Source organism: Tamandua tetradactyla, chromosome 7, assembly GCF_023851605.1.
Source record: "Tamandua tetradactyla isolate mTamTet1 chromosome 7, mTamTet1.pri, whole genome shotgun sequence".
NCBI lineage: Eukaryota > Metazoa > Chordata > Mammalia > Pilosa > Myrmecophagidae > Tamandua > Tamandua tetradactyla.
The window spans coordinates 86,550,792-86,570,703 of NC_135333.1; the positions used below are offsets into that span (position 1 = coordinate 86,550,792).

At 35.1% G+C, this 19,912-nt stretch overlaps 1 protein-coding gene across 29 annotated transcripts in view; it reads right to left on the reverse strand.

The window, feature by feature from the left end:
- Positions 1–19,912, reverse strand: part of SOX5 (SRY-box transcription factor 5) — a 1,211,684-nt gene that overhangs the window by 198,331 nt on the left and 993,441 nt on the right. For all 29 annotated transcript variants that reach the window (XM_077170289.1, XM_077170313.1, XM_077170300.1 and 26 more), the window contains 2 exons: positions 18,206–18,292; positions 238–410 (listed from right to left, as the gene is read on the reverse strand). In XM_077170289.1, coding sequence (XP_077026404.1) covers positions 238–410; positions 18,206–18,292 — 260 coding nt within the window. The remainder of the gene's footprint in view (positions 1–237; positions 411–18,205; positions 18,293–19,912) is intronic.

Sequence of the window (19,912 nt, forward strand, 5' to 3'; positions counted from 1 at the left end):
CCATTTTCTGATGACACCCCCTTCTAACTTGGGTCTATGGTCTTGCTATTCCTCTGGGTGAAACACTTTTGTTTGTTTTAGTTTGCTTGGTTGTTTTGGATTTTTGCCTTTTGATTTATTTACTGGGGGCAGGAAAGTAAGGTGCTTATTCATTCTTGTGTGCCTACGACAGCATCCTATAAATAACAGGCAAAGCAATGTCTGAGGAATTGGATTGTACCTCTTCTTTTTACTCACCTGTTCTTGTTGCTGCTTGGCCAGCTCCATTTGCTGGCGCTGTTTCTCAATCTGAGATGCAGCCAACTTCTTCTGCTCGTCGTGGGCAGCCAATAGCTGCTCTCGCAAACTGGTCAACTGATTGATCATGCCCATAAGTTGCCGCTCTTTCTCAGCAAGGCTTTCGGGAGTCCCTGAAAATAATATGGTGATAGAACATATAAGAAAAAAGAAATGAGAAGAGAGTAATTTTTCAATGGCAATGACTTTGTTGTATTTGGTGAACTATTCCAAGTAGAAGGCTCAACACATGTACAAACATATACACCTCACTTCTTTTCGATTATCACACTAAAAAGTGATGGCTATTTACCAATTAACAAAATATCTGAATGAGCAAACACTGATTTTTTTTTAGTGACCAGAAATTCTCCATAGCATTTTATTTCGATTTTGCAAGTAAATCAAAATTGTTGGCTGAGCATTTACTACTTTTAACATTCTATAATAGGGCCTGCAGGAAATAAAAAGAAATCTAAAGAATAGTTCCTGACCTTAGGTAGTTTTTCATCTAATTAAGGAGGAAAGACAAAAACATAAACTTTATAGCTGTAATTATAAATTAAGAGCTTGTCATTATTATTAGTGATAATGATTCTCCTGTTTAACAAATAAATAATTCTGAAGAGTCAGAACTAAGGAATCCTATATTAAAGGGGAAAATGATCTATTTAGTCAATCAAGTTTTAGGATATTTCCCCATCAGAAGCTTTCTTCAAAAATAAAATATAGTTAACAGGAAAAGGATTCACATTTGAGAACAGGAATCGAGGCTATCACAATACTGCTTAATAATGAAATTATTTGTCACACTAACAGATCTCATTACAGTCACCTGAGAATATAATATAAATCCAAGAAATGGGGAAGTAATGGCAGTCATTTAAAATAAATAGTATGCCTAAGATATTTAAACACATGCCAGTAAATCTCCTTAGGTTAAAATACTTATTCATTATACAAGAAATGTGTTTCTTTCACTGAAAGAGAAACAGTATCACTTTTAATAGTTCTTTTAAGATTCACCAGATAAACAAGACCTATATGGTAAAGTACTAGTAGTAGGAGAGAACATACTTTTTAATTACAATTTTCACTTCAAACATAGGACACTCAGCCAATTTGTTAATGCACTTACTACCTGTATATGTAATTAGATAGAGTTATCTGTTATAACTCAAGTCACCCTGCCCTGCTCCACTGCATTTCTCCCTACCAATTTATACTAAAAAAACATGTGATTTTGGGGGGCAGTGCTAGCTATAGTTAGTGGCTTATAATTTTCAAGTGCCCATTTGGAATGAAAATAAAGTTACTAATGTATATAATATAGGCTAGGGAACAAATATCCAGAAAAAAAAAATGACTGAATATAAACTAATGCAAGAATCATGCTTTATACTCCTCATTATCAACACTGAATCTTGTGCAAGACAGAAGGTCAATAAATGTTTTTTAAAATTTATTATACTTCAGATATTTGGATTCCATCAGAACAGAGGAACATTCACTCTGTGATTAATAACTACATGACTGCTGTAATTATAACTCTAATATTAAACAAACTAGAATATATTCTGAGAAAATATTCAATTTATGATAATATGCATCTCTTATACGTTGTTAGCAGAAGAATAAGTTGCTATCACATTTCTAGGAATACACACTTTGAATAGAGATACGTATCAGATGTTGGAATGCTCATAAAATTCAAGGGGCTATTCTACTTCTAGAAATAAAGCTGAAGAGATGTAGATAAATATGAAAAAGGGGTTTAAATGAAATACTAGAGACAAAATGTTAAATGGGGATAATCCATTAAATATGGGAAATTAATATGGCAGAGTACTTTGGAGCCATGAAAACACAACTTTTGAGAAATATTTAATGATATGGGAACATGTCAATGATATAAAATGAGGTGGAAAAGCTGTATAGATATTAAGTATTTGTATAAACATTCACCTGAATGTATGCAAATATCTATATTTATAGAAAAAAAACCTGGAAGCAAATTTACCAATGTATTAACAGTGGTTATTTCTAGGTGATGGGATTATAGGTCTTTTTAGGCTTTTTCTTCATCTTCTTCAACAGTAAATATTATTATTATTATTGACATACTTAGAAAAAATTTATGCCACATAAATATGTGGGGATGTAATTTAAAAGCTTAAGTTTATATTACCTATTTTAATGACTAGTATAATATCAATGCACTTTTTTGGTTATGAGTATAAACAAATTCACTTTGGCATTCAGTATATGAAAGATTAATGAAATTCTTTTGTCTTCATTTGGACACATAAGCGCAGATAAGATTTATTAAAAAATTAAAACAAATCTAATCTTATAGTCTATATTCAATCCTTTAGTCTGCCTCCTTGCATCTTGATACAACATGATTTTGTTTCTCCTCCTATTCAGCTAAACTTTTCTGCTCAATCTTTTTCATGGATCATTCTCTTCTGTCTGCCCAGAAATGCTCACACTTTTACCAGTTCCACCTTCTAACTTTAATTATTTTGGCCCATGCTAACTAATGATTAAATTCTGTATTTCAACCATTCTAGGATGAATACTTTATATATTTCAAACTCTCTAAGTCTTACAATGGAAAGTATCCCAGAAACACTGAAAAAATAAGGTATATGCCAATCTTGAGTTTGTTCCTCAGCCCTGGTAACTTATTTCTTAAAGTGGATATCTCCACCTGGGTATACTTTCCAGTCTTAAAATTCAACATATAAAGTGGCTCTCACCATCTATCTTACACTTTTTATAATATTATCATCTACTTAAAATCCTAAGATACACAAGCATCATCTTCAATTATTTTCTCAACTCTTCAACCCTGCAGCCATTATGTCAAAAATTCACAATTATTTTCCCACAAAAATGGGTTTTCTTTAAATTTACTTAATTAGAATTATGTTAATATTATGTTCACATGAGACCAAAAAAAGTAATTAAATAAGGAATGTAGTGAAAGATCTCCTTCTAAGACTGTCTCTTCAAAAGTAACACTGTTATTACTTTCTTGTTTATCCTTCTACAAATTGTTAATGGAGATCAATTTAAGCACATATCAGAATGTTTTCTTTACACACATGTCCACATAACATAAATTCTGTTTTATGACACATAGAGAGAGCTCTTGTTCCACCCTCCCTTCTCCATCTCCACTGCCATTTTTCATCATTTTTTTTCATGAATTATTTTAGTAAATTTTTAATAGAATTTCTTGTCATCAGTTTCTCCTTTTATAAATCAATCCTCTAATTATCTTCCAAGAAAACAAATCTAGTTGTCACTGTTGCTGCTTAAAACCTAAACTTGTTCCCCAATGGCTTCAGAATAAAACACCAACTCATTCTTAAGAATGAATAAGGTCCTTCAAATGTAATTCTGTCTTTTCTCTCCCTTGGGGAAACCTAAATTCTAGCCACAGTGAATTTTCTACCATCTCCCAACAAATGCCACCCTTAACAAAGTGCCTCACCCATGCCATTTCCTACCTAAACTTTCATTCTTCAAATTCTAACTCAAATATATTGTTCTTTGTTACTCTTTTCTGATTTCCCTCTGAGAATGGTTGTTCCCTTCTTTGGATATCCACATAGTTTATATTTTTATTATAGCAGTGAACCAATACGTTGCATTATTTTATTTTCATGTTTCCCAAAGTAGGCAGCGAAGACCATGACAACAGTGATTCTTAATCATCAACTTTAAACTTTAATGGCAGCAGACTTCCAAAATTTTTTTTTTTTTTTTTTTAAAGAGAGAGGGAGGAAAGGAAGGAAAGACAGAGAAGGAAGGAAGGATGGAAGGAAGGAAGGGAGGAAGAAAGGGAAACATTTTTAAACATTTTCTTGTTTTTATTATATTTTGTTTGTTCGTTTGTTTTTTACATGGGCTGGGGCCGGGAATCGAACCGGGGTCCTCCGGCACGGCAGGCAAGCACTCTTGCCCGCTGAGCCACCGCGGCCCGCCAGACTTCCAAAATTTAATGAAAGAAATGAATATGCACGTCCAAGATCTGAAAAACTCAACAAGATAAAACATAAAAGAATCAAACTTAGATACATAGTAATTTGAAACTGTCCAATGCCAAGCACAAGGAGAGAGCTATCACAGCTGCAAGAGAATAGCAATGAGTTATGTACAAGAGAATCCTAATAAGATCAAGTTCTGACTTCTTTCCTGAAACCATGAAAGCAAGAAGGCAGCAGAACAAAATGTTTAAACTACTGAAAGAAAACAATTATTACAAATTAAGAATTTTATACCTTGTGAGAATGTCCCTCAAAAATAAGGGATAAGTGAAGACATTCCCAGAGTAAAAAAAAGAAGCTAAAGGAGTTCATCTCACAAGACCCACCCTATAAGCAATGCCAAAAGAAATTATTAGACTGAAAGGAAAGGATACTAAACAGTGGATCAAAATAGCACAAAGAAATGAAAACCTCTGGAAAAGGTAACCATATAGGTAATTAAAAATGACAATACTATTATACTTTATGCTTAATATGTAACACTCCTCTTCTTAAAGGTTGTATCATTCAAATATGTAAAAGCAATGGTAAAGTTTTGGTTTAGGGCATACCATATATAAAGATGTAATTTATAAAAGTAAAACAAAAACGTGGGGGAAGAGAGGAATATAGGAACAATGTATGCTTGTGCTGTAAAATTAAGTACATATCAAACCAAACATTATTCTTATATATAGCCACAAAGAAAATATAGGATAAACATATATATAGAAAGAAATGAGGAAGAACTCAAATGACACAGTACAAAAAGTCAAATACATATGAAATAAGGAATGAAGGAAAGAATTGAGAGGGAAAATATATGACTTTTTACAAACAGCAAAATGACAGTTTAAAGTTCTGTGTTATCAGTAGACACTTTCAATATAAACGGATTAAACTTTCTAGTAAAAAGGCAGAGATTGAAGAATGGATGAAAAAGCATGACTCAACTAAATGCTGTCCACAAGACACCCTCCCTAAATTGAAAGACACAAGTAGGTTGAAGGTGAAAAGTTAGAAGAAAAACATAACAAGCAAACAGGAACCAAAAGAGAGATACAGTAACTATAACATCAGATAAAAACTATTATAAAGAACAAAGAATGTTAGTATATACTGATTTAACAATTTTGTGTACATATGCGCTTTAGGGTCCTAAAATATATGAAGCAAACATTGTGAGATTTAAAGAGGCAAATAATTTCACATTGGGAGATTTCAACACACCACCTTAAAAAATGATAGAACATGAAGACAGAAGCGCAATAAGGAAATAGAAGATCGGAAAGATATTATAAACCAATTAACCATAACAGACCTATACAGAGAGAACACTTTATCCAAAAGGAACATAATACACATTCTTCTGTCGTGCTAGTTGGGCAATCTCCAGGGAAGTCCAAATGTTTGATCAAAAATCAAGTGTCAACGTAGCAGGCTCCTGCAGACTGGGAGGGTTGGAGAGTCCCTTCCCCCAGGGAACAGTGGAGGACACAGCGCTGTTGGCCAATGAAATTGATTCTCTGGGTCCCACAGCTTTGGCCCTTTCCAGAACAGAGCCTGGGGTGCCCATGATGTCATGGAGTCCACAGATGGAGAAGCTTTGTAGGGCTGTGGGGAATAGCTTGCCAAGAACACCATCTGCTGATAAGGCTGGGAAAATGCAGCCTTGGGAAGCGGCTTTCCTGACCCTCTCCACAGGGCACTTTGGAACTGGTCTGCAGCCTCTATGGGGAACTCTGACCCTGTTATGGCTGGGAAATACTCTGCCTTGGGCTGCCTTCTCAGGAAATCCTGTACATATGGGCTGTCCTAAACATATGGGCTGGAAGCCCAGTCAGGCAAGTGAGCATCCAGTGACCCATTGCCCTGGTATGCCCAGTGTTCTGCCCCAGCAGCCCAAAGCACGAACATGGTGTGTGTGGCCTCCTGGAGGGTTGGCGTGGATCTCTCAGACTGCAGAGTGCTGGGCAAGCCCTCAGAAGGGCAGGAAACCCTGCCAGAGAGACATGGTGCCAGCAGTTTCTCATGACTTTTATATCATCATCACCTACTATAGCACCTGGCACTTAGTAGATCATTTAAAATTCTTTAATGAATGAAATAAAGAAGAAATCCCCCTCCCTTTAAAGCACTCTCAAAATTAGGCATGTCATATAGCTAAGAGAAAAGGGGAGGTTTTTTTTTTGTTGGTTTGTTTGTTTTATCATATTTGAGTTGTATGGGGATTCTAGGTTTGGCTTCAGACAGTTGAGTCAAGAGCCTTAAGCTTTTGTCACAGAAATCTTTGCCATTTTTATCAAAGTACCAAACAAAAGTGAGGAAGTAAGCCCCATGACCTCATCATTAAATTATCAAGGTCTTCATAATGATCTCCAAAGGGTAGGGAAGGCCTAGTAAATGTTCTGTGAATAGTGGAGAAACTAGTAAGAGTAACAAAACATTCAAGAATTAAGAAAAAAAAAGATAGTTAATACTAGATGCTTCGAAAGCTCCAGAGGCCCCGCATGCAAGAAGAGAAGCAATGGTTTCTTCACTTGGAGGCAGGTTTTTAAGTCACACAAGTATCTAATGTTCAGGGACATAACCATGTGTATATACCAGTTCCATCTGACTCAGATAACTAATGTTATGATTTCATATGCATGTCTGGAGGTCATTGATAGTAATTTATTTTCACTAATTAATTTAGTAATTAGTCATTTAGCTTCAGTTTTTCTGACATTTGTATGTTTTAATCTATGTTAGTCTGCTTCAATCCCCTTTGAATGAAAAATTATTGAGGTAGGAGACAAACATATTCTGTTTCAGTTTCTCTCCCTGCCTGGTAACTACAGGCACAGCAAATATCTAAAGGACTCTTGGAATTTATGGATTCCACAGAAGAAGGTAGACCAGAACTCTCTTTAATATAATGTAAAAGGAATCAAGAGGGTAGGAAACCAGCTTCAGTCATCTTCATCTCAGTTGCAGATACCACCATTTATACATTGCTTAGCCAAAAGCCAGGTAGTGTGCTTGATTCTTTCGTCTCCCTCACCTTCCATATGAATCCATTAGAAATCCTACCAACTCTATTCTCATTCAGTCCATGTATCTTCATTTCCACTACTATCCCTTAATTCAGGCCACCGTCATCTCTAGCCTTGGCTAATGAAACAATATCCTAATTTGGTCTACCTGTTCCCACTTCTTCCCCTACTAAAATTCACCTCCAAACAAAAGCTCTGAATGACTTGTTTTAAAATGTAAATCAAATCATGCTGCTTTCACTGCACTTCAAAGCATTACACTGCACTTGGAATAAAATCCAAACTCCCTACCCTTAAAAAGCCCTGAATATGCTGGCTCTTGCCCATTTCGCCAGCATCATCTCCTCCCATTTTCTCTTTTGCCAATATACTTTAGGCATACATTCTTCTCCAGGTTCCTCTAATACCAGTAAGTAAACTTGCTCCCTCCTTAGGGCCTGTGTGCATCAACTGTGTCCGCTGGAAAAGTCTTCCCCTTGATCAGGGTTTCTCAACCTTGGCATTATTGATATTTTGGACTAGATATTTCTTTTTGTGGGGGGCTGTCTTTTACTGCATATATTTTGCTGCATATATTTAGATTCCAGTGACACCCCATCTCCAGTGGCGACAACCAGAAATATCTCCAGACATTGCTAAACGTCCTGTGGGGGAGTAAAATCACCTCCAATTGAGAGCCACTTCAAATGATTGCCTTTTTTTTTCATTCATTTGGCATATATACAGCCAGCACCTCCTATGTGCCTCACACTATCTTAGATGTTGAATATGCTATACTGTACAAGGCAGGCAAGAGTCCCAGACCTCAAGGGGCTTACATTTAAATGGAAGAGGTAAAAAAGAAAGAGATATACACAGATCCATCCAGATAGTAATTTAAAAGCTAGCTCAGCCTTCCCTGAACACTGAAATTATAGGTGCCACTGCCTTACTATCTATCACATTATCCATCTAATACCATATGTTGTGTTGTGTTCCCTTTTTTTTTTTTCGCATGGGCAGGTACCAGGAATCGATTGAACCTGCAGCATGGCAGGCAAGAGCTCTGCCACTGAGCCATCGTGGCCTGCCCATATGTTGTGTTCTTGATACAGTTATTTTATTTATTTTTTTGTATCTTCCAGCAGAGCAGAAGCTCCAGGATGGCAAGAAACTAGTTTGCTTTGTTCAACACTGTCTCCTCAGCATTTATAGACTAAAGCCCTTCACATGATATACACTCCATAACCATTTGTTGAATGAATAAAATAAATAAAATTTTTAAGACTAGAGACAAATCCTTGTTTAAATGATACTGTACAATTCCATGAGCAAGTATAATCTTTATCAGAATTACTTAAATTCAGGATGATCTCAAATACATGGCAATAATAAGGAAAGAAATATATATGGAAGATGGTATTTCTTCCATACTGTTTTATTCCCTGAAATGAAATGGATATATGGCTTCAAATAAAATAATCAATACCGGTGTAAACTTTGAGAGCTACTGTTCAAATCAAGGAAAGGTAAAAGTAAACTCACTCAAGAAGGGAAAAGTCTTAGAATTGTGGTGCTAAAAATAAACTGGAGATTATGTTTCTTCCCTAAAAAAAAAAAAAAAAAAAAAAAAACTGAATTATTTGTTTTAAAGCAGCAGTCAGGTTTTTCCAAGATTTTTTTTTCTTTTATTATTGGTGTTCTTAACTATCAGTGTTGCAATCTGGATAAGATTTTCCAGGGTTTATTTCTTTTTTATGGAAATGTTGCTTTCAACTGCTATTCCACTTAAAGCATCTAAAAATGATTAATTGTGCTGCCTTTAAAAATCTACATGATGAAAGACTGTAGGCGCTGGGAGGGCAGGATCTCTCTACTCTACCAGCTACTTTGGTGTAGAAACACGTTCTTAGATTTAATCTATTCCTATGAGTGTGAAGGCATGTAAGTAGGAAGTTTTGATGAGACTCTTCCAGTTAAGGTGTGGCCCACATCATAATCCTATCACAGAAGTCCTTTCTTTAGAAGTGGAATGAAATTCAGATAGTGGTGGAGGGAAAGCCACAGGGATAAACTGAAACCAGTGAAACCTAGAAGGGATTAGAAAGGCTAGGAGAGACCACCATGTGCATCGTCATGTGACAGCTAAACAACAGAGATTAACCCTAGCTACCCCAGAACACTGTCTCTGAGGTGTAAGCTTAACCTTGATGATCCTTTGATTTGGACATTCATTTAGTTTCAAAACCATAAGTTAGTCAACTCCCATTGTGTAATCCAACCCACTTTATGGTATTTGATTGAGCAGCCTAGGAAACTAAAACAACTACCATTTTATCTCCAGAATATAGCATATGGCAAGACAGTTATAGTTGTTGGATGAACTGAAAATATATTGAATAAAAGCTAATTTACGTTATTGTAAATTTACAACTAAAGTTACTTTCAGTAACACTCTTATCTAACAGGATGAAAAAGGTAGGCCTTCATACCAAATTGGATGAAAGGAAATGGCATTATTCCAATTCTCCAAAGGAGTATTTCATAGGTTATCCAATTTTTTATTGCAATAGAGATATCCTCAGAAGTGGGACTCTAAATTATATATGGAAATACCATACATGGCTAAGTATAAATTAATAGCACTGCTAGTAGTTCTAAGCATTCTTACTAGCTTCTAGATTTCTATAATGGACTTTGACAAAGTAATGGTGGTGTTTTGCTTCAGTTCCTAAAAGATGAGCCTTGGCTTGGATGTAAATATATCTATTATAGAATTTTTTTTATATTATGGGCAGCATGCCTTTAAGAGTTGTGCTGGTTTGAAATGATGTATGGATCCTAGAAAAGCCATGTTTTAATCCTAATCCCATTCTGTAAAGGCAGTCGTTTCTTCTAATCCCTATTCAGTATTGTAAATTTGGAACTGTAATTAGATCTCCCTGGAGATGTGATTTAATCAAGAGTGGCTGTTAAACTGAATTAGGTGATGACATGTCTATGCCCATTTGGGTGGGTCTTGGTTAGTTTCTGGAGTCCTATAAAAGAGGAAACATTTTGGAGAATGAAGGAGATTCGGAGAGAGATGAGAATGCTGTGGCACCACAAAGCAGAGAGTCCACGAGCCAGCAAACTTCAGAGATGAAGTAGGAAAATGCCTCCGGGCAGCTTTATGAAACCGGAAGCCAGGAGAGAAAGCTAGCAGATGATGCCATTTTCACCACGTGCCCTTCCAGCTGAGAGAAAAGCCCTTACTGTGTTTGCCATGTGCCTTCTCAGGACATGAGAGAGAAACCCTGAACTTCATTCACCTTCTTGAATCAAGGTGCCTTTTCCTGGATGCCTGTGATTGGACATTTCTATAGACTTGTTTAACTGGGACATTTTCTCAGCCTTAGAACTATAAACTAGCAGCTTATTAAATTCCCCCTTTTAAAAGTCATTCTGTTTCTGGTATATTGCATTCCGGCAGCCAGCAAACTAGAACAAGATTGAAATGAAACATTTTACATGTAGCAATGGTCTTTACCAATGTTATTCCATGGATATGTAACCAAGAAATTATTTAAGGGATAATTTTGTTTACTGAATTATTATAAAGATATTCCTTTTTACTTTCTAGTTTATTGGAATAGACAGAGGGGAAATACCTTAAATCTTTAAACTGTAATCCAGCTGTTTGGATCTCTGATAATGATTGTATAGTCTTCATCTTATATCCCTTGTGATTTATAAAAACCTTGTGACTAACCTTCATTTGTACCTATCCAGTTTTTCAGACTTCAGAGTATTGCGATCACTACAGACAGCCCCTAATATTTATTAATGAAGGGTCTTAGGCCAGCCAAGAACTAACCCACCCTAAATCCAAAGTTATCTTAATAATTGAAACTGGAGCTAACCAAAATGGGCCCGTCTGACAAGCACAATAACTTAGACATTAACCTATAAGTCACCTATACCTCATTATAATACTAAAAATTATGTCTATCATCATGAAGGCTGCCATTTTTGTGCATACATTCTGTGACTAAGCATGGAATCAATCTGTGCATGCTCAATAATTAAACCATCTCTATATTATCTGGGGCCACCATGCTCATGATCCTAAAACCTGCCCAACTTTTAATGCTATAAAACTATCAAAATTACTGCAGTTGGAGAGACAGATTTTTGGGCCCACAGACCATCTAATATCCTGCTTCACAGCTAGCAGTAAATGTTTTATCTCTTTGAAACCCCAGCATCTCAGGAATTGGTCACTTGAGTGCAAGAGACAAAAGAATCTACTGCCTTTGCCCAGCAACAGATAGATGTTTTGTTTCTGTGACTTTATGAAACAAATATGTGTATTATCATTTTTTAGTGAAAGCAAGGGTCATGCCTACTACCCTTTTAAAAAAGTATGGTTCAATAAAATATCTTATGCATTTTCATTTTTTAATGTAGATTATAAGTCTAGGCACTTCCGAGACTATTTCATTCACTTACTTAGACATTGTATTTAAGAATGTAAAAAGAAAATTCATAGTACATTGAATTTGTTGCATTTATGGACCTTAATAATTAAGTCATCTCAAAACATGGCAATTTTCATTTGTCTTTAATTCATTAAATATATACTGGGTTCTTAACTTTGGGTCAAGAATAAGCTAGATAGTCTATAAGGAGAAGGCCAGTACATAAACAAGCTAAAAATACAAAAACAGTGTTTGAGCCTAGGTACATATCTAAGCACAGAATTCCACGGGTACAAATCACAAAGGCTCTCCATTGAATTGTGGTGAATCTCAAAGTGTTTTAAAGCTTTAAAGGAATTTAGAGATCACCCAGTCCAACTTTATTAAAGGCAGTCAAGCCTTATGTAAGGAGCACAGGCTTTGACGCCAGGCTGAATCAGGTAGAAGTCTTGACTCTGCCATAGCTAAAGTATGTGGTTTTGGATAAATAATCTCTCTAAACCTCAACTTCTCCCTATGTAAAATGAAATAAAATGACCTGGTTGCAGTATGTTGCAAGGAAAATATTTGTAAAGTGCCTGTTCCTTAAGTAGACAGGTGATAATTAATCTGCAACTTAAAAAAAAAAATTAAAGATTAGGAAATAAACTAAAAGAGTCAACTTGATTTCCACAAGGTCAAACCACAAAAACTTGGAAGTATCAGGGGCAAAACACCAAATCTTTTTTACTATACTATGCTTCCCTACTAAAGGAAATGTTCAAAGTGAGAAAAAGTTTTAGATTAATTATATCATCCAATGATCTAGGCAGTTTTTAAATAAGCTTTGGAATATGTTTTTCTTGAAAACAAATAATGTTTTTATAATGATTTTGATTTCAGAATCTTAACATCCCTTACATAAATGAATATTTTTAAATAAATGAATCTGTTTTTAAATTTTAAAAAATGTTGAGAGCATATGTTTTGTGTGCTGGTTTAAAACTGTTATGCACCCCAGAAAAGCCATGTTCTTCTAATCCAATCTTATGGGTACAGACCTATTATGGGTGGGACCTTCTGATTAGGTTGTTTCCATGGAAATGTGACCAACTCAATCCAAGAGGGTGTTAATCCTCTCCTGGAGACCTTTATGAGAGAGTGCCAAGAGAAGCTAAGTGAGAAAGAAAACAACCCAGGAGAAACCAGAACGACCCACAGGAGCCATTTTGAAACCAGCCCTGGAGGGAAGGGCCAGTAGATGTGCACCTTTTCATGTGACTAAGGAACCCTGGATGCCATGGCCCTTTCTTCAGAGTCAAGGTATCTTTCTTTTTCTGAGTGCTTTAATTTGGACATTTTCACAACCTTAGAACTGTACATTTGTAACCTAATAAATCCCCTCTTTAAAAACCAATCCATTTCTAGCATATTGCATTCCAGCACCTTTAACAAACCAGAACATTTAGTTTTTTAGTTGTTCTAACAAATAACATGCAATGAGTTGGCTTAAACAATGGGTGTTTATTTGGTCCTGGTTTTGAGGCTAGGAAAAGTCCAAAACTGAGGTTTTAACAAGGTGATGCTTTCTCCCCAAAGACTTAGCACTCTGGAGCTGGCTGCTGGAGATCCTTGTTCCTTAGTTTTTCTTTCACATGGCAGTGAACAAGGCAGCATCCTCCCCTTTTTCCTACAGGTTCCATTGATTTCTAGTTTCTTACTCTTACTATGGCTTCTCTTTCTGTGCTCATTTTCCTTTGCTTATAAGGACTTCAACCAAATGGGATTAAGGCCCGCCCTCATGCAGTTTGGGCACACCTTACCTACAAAGGGGCTATTTACAAAGGTGCTGTTCACACCCACAGGACCAGGCTTGGTACTTGAACATACCTTTTATGGGGGACATGATTCAATCTCCAACAATACCTTTTTCAAATATAAAACCTAGATTAAATATGTAAGAGTTGATCATTTCACACTATGTTTAAAACATTTAGTTAATAAATACCTGCTTTAAAATCTACATAAACTCCCTAACTATAAACTGGATTATCAATATACACATCATTTGAGATCATTCTCTTCCTGTCCTTTGTTGTATTTGCATACTGGCATGAATATACCGGCGTCCCGAAACACAGCAAGTTACTGATTTTCAGAAAACGTAAAGTCACTTTATGCTCTTAGAGACACTGCCAAATGTATTGGGAAACCTTATATTCTCTGGCCAACAGTCCTTCTTTAGTTCTTAGGAAGTGCTCTTAACAAAAAGTGAAAACATTACTCCAGAGGAACTATGGAACAAGTTTAATAGATTAAAAACATTTAACATTTACTTTATTTAGAAGTAAATGACTACATATTTCATACCTTCCTTATGCTGACTTTTGTATTAAACAAATTCTAAATGCAACAGTTCCTTCAGAAAACAATCAACATTTCCAACCCCTTTAAAAATGTGCACACATATATGAAATAGCCACAAAGTTACTATTAGCAACCCATGTGATTCTTCAGTAACAATGGGTTTAAAACAACTTTCAAAGCAATACAATCCCTTATATACCTATGCTGAAATTTTCATTACCGTATTTTAAATTTACAGAATTCCAGGTATTCTTCACCAGATTTATTACTTGGGATCTGATCCTTATTCTAAGCTTGTTTGTTTTCAAATCGGCTAATGTCATTTAAACAGAATTATCTCTTTCAAGCTGCATACTGAAACTACAAACCCGTTTTATCTCAAATTTGTACATGTCACCTAAGAGATTATCCACTTTAATCTACACAATGAATCTGCATAGCATATGTCTTTAATTCATGAGCTCTGAAAGGCTATAGTACTGCTGTGAATGGATTATTTCCTTGAATCCATTACTAGCAGTTCTAGAGTTGTTTGGTATTTTCTTTTGTTTCCATTTTCTAAAAAGAACAAGACCATAGCTTTTTTAATAACAATTTTTATTTTATAGCTATTTTTTAATTATACCAAATACAGCTGGCATTTTCCTTAATACCAGATACAACATTTTAGCAGGACTAAAAAAAATTCGGTTTTGGAAGAAGATATACATTTCAACCAGGATGAGAAGAGTCTGCCAGAGATACTAATGGAACACAAGCCAGCCTCTAAAGAATTCTTAAGTCAAGGCCCTGGTCTAGAATTTTCCGAGTGACCTGGACAGAATACCTCTCAAACAATGCCCTGCTTTTGTAATCTTATCGAAACAGAACTATCTGTGAGATAATTTTGCATACAGATATTTCTCTCATAAGTCTACAAAGAAATATTAAGGTAGCAAAATATAAATTTTTCAATTACTTTTGTTGAAAAGCAAATGATATGTTTAGATGCTGTCGTAGGTGAAGTGCCAATGAAATGACATTCAGTGTAAAGGAATTTTGTGGTAGCTGAAACAATGTGTAGTACTATTGGTCATCAACTAAGTGCAGGCCCCTTTTTTCCCTCCTTAATAATTATGAGACTCAAAAAGTTAGCTTTTTACCTTTCACACAACTAATACTCAGTATCTCTGCTACAGATAAGGGCAAAAGGCTCTGAATTGGCCAGTTACACTATATGGCTGATTAGAAAAGAGACAAATAATTCCTTCAGGCAGCTTATCGGTTTGTAAAGTATATTGACTGCTGTCTGCAGTTTTCTTAGTCAAAGTGTTTTGCTCAGGAAAACTGGATCTAGTGTCCTTTTTTTGTGTGTTCATTCAAGGACCATTTCTAATGCAACTTAAAACCTAATTGTTTCACATTTTCAAAAAGCCAGGGAACAAAATGGTATAAATTCTAACAGGCAAAATAATCTAGCACAAAAATTTCATGCTTTTTGAAGTGGGTGAACTTTACTAGCTCACATTGTTTCTTGAAAAATGAGATTGACTTTAAGTGGGTATGATAAGCATTTATTGATAGCCAAACTATCCAAATCAAATAGTATTTATTTCTCACATTTTAAAAAGTTTATCAGTTTTGCTTTTTAAGCAACCAATAGTGAGGAATGTTTCTTTAAGCTTTGTTAAGCTGTGATTCTAGTATTTGTCTAAATGCCCTAAAAGTAATACACTAACAGCAACTTTTATTTTGCCTGTAGTTTCAAATATTCAAGAAGGGTGCACACATACACACACTCACTCACTCACACATTTCCTGGAACTAATTAAAAGTTTCAATGAGGAAAAAAGTTTCAACCTATAAGACCAGTAGAAACTGCAAAGGCTGTAAACATCTTAGTAATATGCAAAGGATCTATTCCAATATAGTGTTACTATTAATAAAGCGTGTAGTCATTGATTAAGTTCATATTTTCAGATTTAAAAAATTCACACTTATCTTCCCTCCTCCCAAGAAACATAGAGTATGTCAGACTCAACACCTTTATTTGCCACATAAAAATATAGCTGCTATGGAGTTAAGTCATTGTTCTGGTCTAATTTCTGAGGTGGCATGAAAATTACATTCCTAGGCACTACACAGTCATCTTGCCTGACCCCCAACAACCTTTAAGTCAAATTCATTTACCCCCAGAGGACAACACACTATTGTATCGTCTCCACTTTCTAGCCACCTATGAACAATGGATAGTAATTGCAACTGTCATGGGCAGTCAGTAGGAAAAATAAGCCAGGGCAGTTTTCCCAGTGTACTGCCAAACCTGACGGAGCACCTAGTAACCATGCCCCCAACAGAAGAAAGGCCTACAGTTGCTTTTAAAATGCATCAGAAAACGGCTTTTTTAACAGAATCGGAGAACAATAACCAAACTTGTGCTCTGAATGTGTCGTTTAAAAAACTCAAAATTAAAGGCAAAAACTTCCTTTGTGACTGTACTGTAGCTTTTTAAACTAACCCCTCAGGCAAGCCTGAAAGGACAGTTGATCTTTCCTCTAAGCTTATCATCACTGCTGTTGCTGCTTTTAAATCTGACTTGTGAAGGAAACCGAGGAAGGGAAAAAAAAAAATGGAATGAAATCACAAGGCTTGGAACAGGAACTCTTGGCTGTACTCTTAGTTTTACCTGGATCACAGGAGATTATAGAACCTTGGAGAATGCATTCTACTCCTTGGATGCAAATGAGTTAAATTCGATTAAAACAGTATAAAGGATTTGCTGTCTCAGAACATTAAATTTCTCAATTGTCCTTAAACTTTGTCTTCAAGCCCTTTAAGACAGATTCATTATGATACATTTGTATTTGATGAGATTCCACTGTAGATTTTGGTACTGAGTGTGTTGATTAGCACCTAATCATTCTCCCACAACCCATTCACACCTAAATATAGCCTGAAGATATGTAACTCTAACATCTGAATGAAAAGTGAAATATTTGGTCAACCATTTTCTGGAAGTTTCCAAATATCCAAATGTCAGTGTCATGTAGGTCAAACATTTGAGAAGACTGACTCTATGTTTTGCCTTTCTCCAGATAATTCTGGTGTAAAAGAATTTTAAAAGAGCCAATGCTTCTCTTATTGGGAGAATACATACATGTAACACACATGTATAAGCAAGCTATTTATATACATATTTCTGCATGTTTATTAGTATAAATCTCATAATGTTAAATATATATATTCAGCCTCTATCAAAACACCATATATGATGACATACTATATAATAATACTATGATACACTATAATATTGATGAGATATATGATTGACATTATTCTATTTTTGCTCAAAATTAGTCCAATTTTAGAACTAAAAATGGTTAAGTGTCCTATGGCAACAATTAGAAAACTATAGATTGGCTATCATGTTCTGAGAAATCATGTTTTAAAACTAATTGAAAGGATACATTTGATTTTATTTTTATATGAGGGATTTAAATTTTCTCTCCTTGCTATTAGTAAAAGTTTATAAATATGAATATTCAGTATCTCCTGAAGTCCATATTGAATTTTTCTTAGTTGTATATAATTGCAGACTAAAATAAAAGCAAACCAAAAATGTTGCCCTTTTGGGTACAAAACAGCCTTTTATTATGCCTTCACCACTCACCATTTCTTGCTTTAAATGTAGATTATGTAAATGCATACTTTCCATACGTAAAACGCATAAAATCATTTCATAATATGCAATTTTTAAACTTACTGTAGGTGCCTTCCTACTTATAAGGTAAATCATTTATATAAAATATATGAGGAAAATCAAAATTTGTTAAAGATATATATAGTAGGGTTATTTTGTTAAGACAATACACATTTATCCTATAAGGCAAAAAAAAAAACAACAAAAAACAAAAGAGGAACCTTGACACATCCGCTTTGAACTAGAAAGAGAAAACAGCAGAGACAGAACACTCATGAGGAAGAGACCAGGGTGGGCTGGGAGCAGTGCCGATGCACTTTCTCATCATTAATATTACTGAAGAACAACTTTATTTTGGCACACTTTATAACAAAATAATCACACATATATTACCTTTTATTTCACCAAAGTTCCCTGATCCCATAGCAAGAAGCTTGTCTTTCCAGTCCTTTGAGAGTAGCTTTTCAATACTGGGGGTTTCTAAGTAAAGGAGGAAAAAAAAAAAGTAAGTAATCAACATGACTATCTTTACAACAGAACTCATTAAAAGTCTATCTGCTAAAAATAAGACCATCCCTATCTGGGCCCCAGTCCATAATGACTTCATCAACAAACTGATAAGAGGGGAAGGATAAAAGAATGTGTTTTGTCACCTGCTGTTTCAAAATCATTAGCTTTTTCCTCTAGCTGAACAAAGCCATACTAATTCTTGATGACAATGGGTCCATATAAACCTGCAGTTCATTGTTTTTCAATTTGGTGAACAAATTCCTGCTATTATGGATGCTTGTCAATTTCAGGGTGTTAGTCTGCAGTCGAAAAATAATTATGTTGATAAAATGCAGAGTAAAAAAAAAAGAAGCAAAGAATTAGCTCTTAAATCTGCTACATGTAATTATATCCCTCGGTGTGTTTACAATTACATCCACTTTATAATATGTGTTTAACATCGTGTGGTGGTAAGCACACAGTGGAAAGATTTGCCAGTACCTCGAACATTAAAAGAAAAAAAAAAGTTGGTATAAAAGCTCTAAAAAGATTGCAAAATCTAGAGAAGTAAGTAAAGCCTATAATGGAAACCTATTATTTGCTTATTTCAGATTTGTATCACACTCTAAATGTGTCCTGAATTGGGATGGGGCAGACACATTTTAGAGAGCAAGGTTATGCTTTAATCTGATATTTGTGTCTGTATATATCACATGGTTTCTGACCTCTCCTTTTGTGTTGAATTTTAATGTATAAATGAATATAAATGCTAATAGAACTCCCAAACATTAAACTCAGTTCCAAACAATGTAATTGTATATTCTTGTCAGCATTTAGATGGGTACACAATTACAATGGCTTTCAATCCCACGATTAGCACTGCATTCAGTTAGAAAATGGAGTGTACTAAAAGATAAGTGTCCCAGTATGCTCCATCTAAATAACAATACCCACACTTATTATCTAGATCTAAGACATACTCTGCCATTCTCCACATTGGTGTTTATGTGTATTTGTGTTTGCTCAGGCATTTGTTTACCCCCTACGAGGAGCGTAAAGAGAGTACATGTTAACTTATCAAAGGGACCGTCTGGCCTAGAGACCATAAGATTATTAGAAACTGGTTCATTTTCCCCACAGTAAAATGCATTTTAAGGAGCTTTCATTGTTGTCTTTGGCTAATGCCATCTACTCTTTCCAGGCCTCCATCACACAGCCATCAGCTATCAAAGTCACAAAGCCTGTGTGGAGTCTTCAACAGAGCTGAGGTGCAATTTTCCTTGGAATAACTGTTAACATTATGGAACGCTTCTTTCCCAGATGTCATGTCAAACATTTGTGGAAAATAGAATAGTGAAAAGCTCTGAATGACTATTTCTGGACATACTCTACATACATAGATGCACATATATATCCACATATCATAACTATTATATGCAGATTTGCCTATGGAATGTGTGAACTGTTTTTCTTCCTTTTCTTCCTTTCTAATGAAGTACATATATTCTTCACATGTATTAAAAGAGATCCTAAACGATTTACTTACATTTTCTTCAATTTTACTAACTTTTTCTTAAAATATCTCTACTTCTATACTATAATGTTTAGGAA